The sequence below is a fragment of the Phoenix dactylifera genome, unplaced genomic scaffold, assembly GCF_009389715.1.
Source record: "Phoenix dactylifera cultivar Barhee BC4 unplaced genomic scaffold, palm_55x_up_171113_PBpolish2nd_filt_p 000117F, whole genome shotgun sequence".
Lineage (NCBI taxonomy): Eukaryota > Viridiplantae > Streptophyta > Magnoliopsida > Arecales > Arecaceae > Phoenix > Phoenix dactylifera.
In genome coordinates, this window is record NW_024067686.1 from 423,207 (window position 1) to 430,076 (window position 6,870).

General features: G+C 39.3%; 1 protein-coding gene across 1 annotated transcript; it reads left to right on the plus strand.

Moving 5' to 3' along the window:
- The first annotated feature begins 906 nt into the window (after positions 1–906).
- On the plus strand, positions 907–6,593 carry LOC103720082 (calnexin homolog). The gene is made up of 6 exons (XM_008809617.4): positions 907–1,186; positions 1,291–1,360; positions 4,390–5,519; positions 5,645–5,716; positions 5,886–6,002; positions 6,101–6,593. The coding sequence occupies exons 1-6, from the start codon at positions 1,106–1,108 to the stop codon at positions 6,245–6,247; spliced, it is 1,617 nt and encodes a 538-aa protein (XP_008807839.1). The 5' UTR covers positions 907–1,105; the 3' UTR covers positions 6,248–6,593.
- The last annotated feature ends 277 nt before the right edge of the window (positions 6,594–6,870 follow it).

Consider the following 6,870-nt stretch of genomic DNA (forward strand, 5'->3'; position numbering starts at 1 on the left):
TATGATTTCAGATTTTTAAAGCAACTTATCAATATAATTGTGTGCTCTTTATGGAGAAATTAAGCAATGGGCGTGAGAAACAACAACCACTAGTAATAGCAAAATCACCACAAACACCAACAAGAGTGACAGATAATATATATAATAGAAAACATTATAGAGTTCATCACTCCAATTTTAAATCAATATCAATTCAAAGATTTTAAACAAAATAGAAAACATTGTTATCATACTAACATGTAAGCCTCATTAATCATTTTAAAAAAATAAAAGTATGTTTGGATATTCTGGTAGAATTAGACTAAAAATTCTATATGAATTGGATTTGTTGCCTTTCTACCTTGCATTTTTTTTTTCTTTTTACGGAATTTGGATTAGATGATAGTTGGCTAATACACGTCCATGCTTAAATAAATGGCCCAATGTATGGATTCTATTAAAATTCTCAGCTTAATCTTATAAAAATATCCGAAAAAGACTCAAAAGATATTAATGTCGTGGCTTGGTCTAAAACTCCAAACCCAATTGAAAACCCAAACCGGTCGAGACCTTGCGACGAAGTCTCACGGTTGGACCCGGCCCGACGAAATTTCCGCGAAATTATGGTCGAACCGGTCATTTTATTTTTCCATAGGTGGCTTTGTAAACCTTTCATAAAAATAAAAAATAAATTATCGAACAATTTTTTTCTCGAACAGTTCTAACTTTACAATGGTGTCGGCTGATCGACACGTTTCAGAAACTTCTAGAAACCAACGAGCGTTCCCGACGCGAATTTCAAATAACTTGTACCCAACGCCACAGCAAAAAATGACGTGGCATCATACTATTGGTCATATCAACGTGTTCTCTTATCTCATTGGTTGAAACAAGTCACCAGCGACCTTTTTATTATGGTCGCGCTCAGCTTCGATGCCGGGCGCGGTTCCAAGGCAACAGAGGCGAAGGGCGGTTTCTATCGGCCCATCTCCGCCGTTGGATCGTTAGGATCTCCCTCTGTCCCCTTCCGATCCCTCGCCCCAGATCGAGAATTAGGGTTGGGCTTTCAATTCGATCAGCTCTCTGATCACCTAGTCTCTCCTCCTGGTCTCCTTCCAGGGCTACGATGGGAGGGAGGCAGATCGCGCGGCGGCTCCTCCTGCTCTTGATCGCGTCCTTCGTGCTCCAGATTTGGGCTTCCGATCCGGTAAATTACCTTTCCCGTGGAGATTTGGTTCCATTTTTGCGTTCTTTTGTTCTTTTTGAGAGATTTTGGTTCTAATTTGCAAAAATCGATGGGTTTTGCTCCAGTTGTTCTATGAATCGTTCGATGAGACCTTCGAGGGGCGGTGGATCGTGTCCGATAAGGAGGATTACCAAGGTATAGCTTCCAGATCTGATAGCCATCTCGTTGCTTAACTAAATGCGAGTAGTAATTTCTTCTTTCAAGTGTAAAGATCTGATCTTTTCGGTCTGATCGACTCGGTATCCTGATATGCTGACATTTGCTAGTGTCAGTTCACGAGTCTATGCCAGGTTGAAGTAAAATTAGATTTCCTTTTCCAGGTTATGATAGCTGCAGTAGTGGACCTTCCAGCATCTAGGGTTTAAGGATCTCTTTTTGTTCCTTTTGTTTAAATATAAATTTTTTGATCCTACCATAATAAAATTTAGTAATTGTTGATTTGTTCGTATGGCAAGCATATTGCTACGCTGAATAAAGGGCATTAATGCCAATTTGAGGAGAATCTTTCGAAGGCCCTTGTAGTTTGCTGTCATTATCTCTTGACTATTGATCCAACAGTTATTGGCATGCGGTACGTAGTGTTTATCAACTGTGGGTTCAGATAAGGATTGTCTAGAGTCATGGCAGCTAGCGAACCATGAGTAATATTGGGACTTTTATTACCGATAAAAACCATAAAAGCCATTGAACTCTATTGGCTCTAGATACGAGTGCTTACAGTAGTTAGTGCACTATATAGCATTTAATTCAATGGGTTGGATGTAAGTGGTATTAATTGTTGCTGATAAAAAATGTAGTGCACTGAGTATAACGAGGAAATTCTTGTTTGTTTTGCTGAAATAATGATTATTTGAACTAGAGAGTTCACCGTACTAGCAACAATTTCTATGGTAAACAGTACTTGAGGTAGTTTTTATGAACTTAGAAGGGGTGTTCTTGTTTAGTTTGTTCAGTATCATGCAATTTGTACCATACAAAATGTCTTTTTTTAAGAATCTAGACATTGTCAATGTCAGCATGAGGTCTGGATGTAATTGGTCAGGCTGAATGCTATGTGATGTGCTTGATTATTTGTAGAAAGAGGAATTCTAGGCGTTATACTGACATCCAGAATATCATATGTACTTGATTATATGTGCTTGGGGTCATTTAACCTGTTAAAGGCATTGGGCCCTATCTAGATCTCATATTGCCATATGAATGAAACATTTCTGGTTAATGAAGTTCTCTTTGCCTCATTGACTGGTCAACTCATGACTGTTTTGTTTTATTAAATTATCAGTTTTACAGCTAGGCTGCTTGCTGCACTAGCTATTAAGTTGTTCTTGCAAAATCCTTTTTTCATATGCATTGCAAACTCATTTTTTCATATGCAAAAAAGTGGGGAGTTGAAATTGAAAAGAAAATAGCGCTAATTGGTCACAGGAACTAATATTGTAGTGTTTTTCTCTTGTTCTTGTAAGGAAACTTATTTAGGATCTTCACAATTTTGTATATGAATTTACAGTAGTGCTGAATGAGAACAAACAGTGTTCTGGTTAGTGATTTTCCCCCCTTACTTAGGAGGACTGGATTAGCATGGGCGCTCTTTGGTGCATCGCTAGTCACGCTTCATATTTTTTAGGTGGAGATGTTTTCACTATTTGGTTTACAAATGGGGCCTAACAGATTATTTTTATATTAATAATATCATCGTTCTACTGTTTTACTTTTCTAAGTTTAGCACCCCCCTTACCCCCGGCCCCAAAAGAAATTGAGTTTTTGGTTGGCTGGCACCCTTTTCTCTCTTTAGGGTTTTCAGACAGGATACTATTGATGCCTGCAGACTGAAAGTTGTCTGATCTTTCTCAGTTATGCAGTTGAGGGTATAGTGAGTGCTATGGATTCTTGTGTGTGTATTTTAAACTTCATATCCCTTTTTTATTTTTGTCCTGTCTTTTTATCTTCCCATTGTATGACGTGCTAGTGCCAAAATTTGAGTTAATATGTAATGAGCTAGCAACATGAAATGGTGAATGTATGGAGAATAATAAACAAATGCTGTTATGCTTATCATCATAGAAGACGAGGGAGATAGGCTACAAGCAACCAAATTATTGATTTAATTAGATCTTTTTAAACTGTTTTTATGGTTTAAATTTTAAGTAATAATTCAGGCACCAACATATGTTGTAACTTGCTGTTGCATATTTGTTCACTAGTACCTAGCATTGGATGCACACGATTAAAGGAGTATTTAGTCTTTAGCAAAAAAAAAAAAAGAGGAGTATTTAATAAATGGCTGAGACCTGAGTAACCAACGGAGTTTTTGATTTCTTTTTTGTTTCCATGTAATGAAATTATCATGGATGATAAAGATCTACCAACCCTTGGTCAATCTCTCTCTCTCATTTTTTATTTTTTTTTATTTTTGAGGGACACAGAGGGGGTGGGGATGTGTATTTACTGAAGAAGGCCATAACCCGCATAGGCTTTGTGGCATGATAGGCTTATTATAATGGGAGTCAACATGAGCCTCACAGCTTCTTTCTACAATAACCAATCCTCTGACTATTGTATATAGTAGAAAAATTGCATGCAGGTATGCTTTTCTAGTAGTATGTTTGGAAAAAATAGTAGTAGATGCATTCTAACAAATTCAGGGGATATTACTTCTGTGGAAAAAGGATTAGCACATCTTTCTACAATAACCAATGCTTGGGCTTTTGTATTGTATGTAGTAGAAAAATTGCATCCATGTATGCTTTTCTAGTAGTATGTTTGGAAAAAATAGTAGTAGATGGATTCTATCAAATTCAGGGGATATTACTGTTGTGGAAAGAGGATTAGCATGTGATTAGCGCACATGCGATTCTTTTCTACTAAAAAAAAAAGTATTGCATACACGATTAGAAAAATGTTCTCGTAGCTAATAAAGTCGAGCCTATCATTGTTAGGTTAGTTTTAATGGCATCAATTTTTGATGCTTAGGTACTTTCACTTGTTTGGTCCTGTATAATCTACTTTATGTAGTTTTTACTCATTGCAATGGCATCAATCTTTGAATACTATTCCATATATCTTCCTAACCTCTTTTTTTTCTGCCCAACTGTCATGTATCTAAGGCAATCTAGTGATACTCCAGCTCCTCTAAGTTAACAATGACCGGTGTTTTCTGGTTTCAGGTGTATGGAAACATTCCAAGAGTGAGGGACATGAAGACTACGGGCTTCTTGTGAGTGAGAAGGCAAGGAAGTATGCAATAGTTAAAGAACTTGATGAGCCAGTCACACTTAAGGATGGAACCATTGTCCTACAGTATGAAACTCGACTTCAGAATGGGCTTGAATGTGGAGGTGCATATCTGAAGTACCTACGTCCTCAAGATGCTGGATGGGCTCCCAAGGAGTTTGATAACGAGTCTCCCTATTCCATTATGTTTGGACCTGACAAGTGTGGGTCCACAAATAAGGTGCATTTCATCCTTAAGCATAAGAATCCCAAGACTGGGAAGTATGTCGAGCACCATCTCAAGTACCCTCCATCTGTCCCATCGGACAAACTCTCTCATGTCTATACTGCTATTTTGAAACCTGATAATGAGTTGAGGATTTTGATTGATGGTGAGGAAAAGAAAAAGGCAAACTTCTTGTCTGCAGATGATTTTGAGCCAGCACTTATCCCTCCCGAGACTATTCCTGATCCGGATGATAAGAAGCCTGAGGACTGGGATGAGAGGCCCAAGATTCCAGACCCAGATGCTGTGAAGCCTGATGATTGGGATGAGGATGCTCCACCGGAAATTGAAGATGAGGATGCTGTTAAACCTGAAGGTTGGCTGGATGATGAACCCGAGGAAATTGATGATCCTGAAGCCGCCAAACCAGAAGATTGGGATGACGAGGAGGATGGAGAATGGGAGACACCTAAGATTGACAACCCAAAGTGTGAAGCAGCACCTGGCTGCGGGGAGTGGAAGAGGCCAATGAAGAAGAATCCAGCTTACAAGGGAAAGTGGCACGCTCCTTTAATAGACAACCCAGACTACAAGGGTATCTGGAAGCCACAGCAGATACCTAATCCTGACTATTTTGAGCTTGACAAGCCTGACTTTGAGCCGATTGCTGCTATCGGTATTGAGATTTGGACAATGCAGGATGGCGTTTTGTTTGACAATATTCTCATAGCCACTGACGAAAAAGTTGCCGAGTCATACAGGGAGAAGACATGGAAGCCCAAGTATGAAGTTGAGAAAGAGAAACAGAAGGCTGAAGAGGCAGCTGCCCCTCTTGCAGACGGGCTTTCAGGTTTCCAGGTGATGTTTCACGTCTGTTCTATTCAGTTATTGTATGTTAGGCTGTTAATTGGTCTTTTCTGCCCATAAATCACCAAAGGCCTCAAACCAGTTTATCTCTAACTTGATCTCTTGGTGTGTCTCAGAAGAAGGTATTTGATGTTCTTTACAAGATAGCAGACATTCCTTTCCTGCAGGCATACAAGATCAAGATTATCGTAAGTATAAAGTTTATTTTTCTCTTGGTATCGAATTGGAACCATGCCTGAGTTCCCTATGCTATTATATCCTAGAGTAAATTCAGAAATATAAATACCTGGTCTTTGGCTTCCAAGAATGTCTTCTGAATCATTTCTTCGAACTCATTTCAACCTTTTCTTCTTGCAGGGTATCATTGAGAAGGGAGAGCAACAACCTAACCTGACCATTGGAATCCTGGTATCCGTTGTGGTGGTTATCGCTACCGTAATTTTCAGGATCCTCTTTGGTGGAAAAAAATCTGCCGTAAGTTCTCTTCGTCTTTGCGATCCATCTTCACCGTCTTCAACTCTCTCTGAGACATGACTTGGTTTGTTCTTTGAAATAATTTTTCACTCGTGCAGGCTCCCCCTAAACCCACCACCGAGACTGAGAGCGATGCAGCCGCTGAGGCTGATGCGCCTGGAAGCAGTGCTGAGAAAGAAGGGGAGGACGAAAAGGAGGATGCTTCAGCCCCACGCTCTAGGAGATCGACCAGAAGGGAGACATAGAGTAGATAGGTTCAAATTTTGATATGTGCTTCTTTTATCTAGTATTATCCGCGTTTGAAGCTTTAGGATCGGAGTGTATATGAGATTTCTGATTTGTCTCTGGCTGTAATGAATCTCGGGAGAGGTTTTCCTTGACATTTTACGCCTTCTGCTCTAGTTTGATTGGTGGTTTTTGCATGTGGAGTGTAATTTGAGATTGAGCACATTCTTAGAAATGTGGCTCCATCGAACATAGGTCCAAAAACTGTACGCCTTCAGCAATTTAACTTCTGAGGTCCGTAACTGGGCTTGTGCCAGAATCTTGCAAGCTATGAGCCTATGACCTTCTTGACTTTGATTTGTTTTACTTGTGTTCTTTTATATTAACATTAATTAGGGATTTGTTTGAACGTGATAGATGCATCGATTTTCGTTTCTGACTTCAAGTGGTTCTGATTGTCGATAGGGTTAATGAAATCTGCTGCATTTGATTGCTATCTTTTTTTGCAATTGTGTTGATGAAATTGTTAGGCAGCTATCTCTGAAATAATTTTTCACTTGTGCAGGCTCCAGCTAAGCCCACCACTGAATATCTCATTGATATGGTTCTTGCGCTGTTAAGTTTGTTTTGCTGGTTGAGGCAA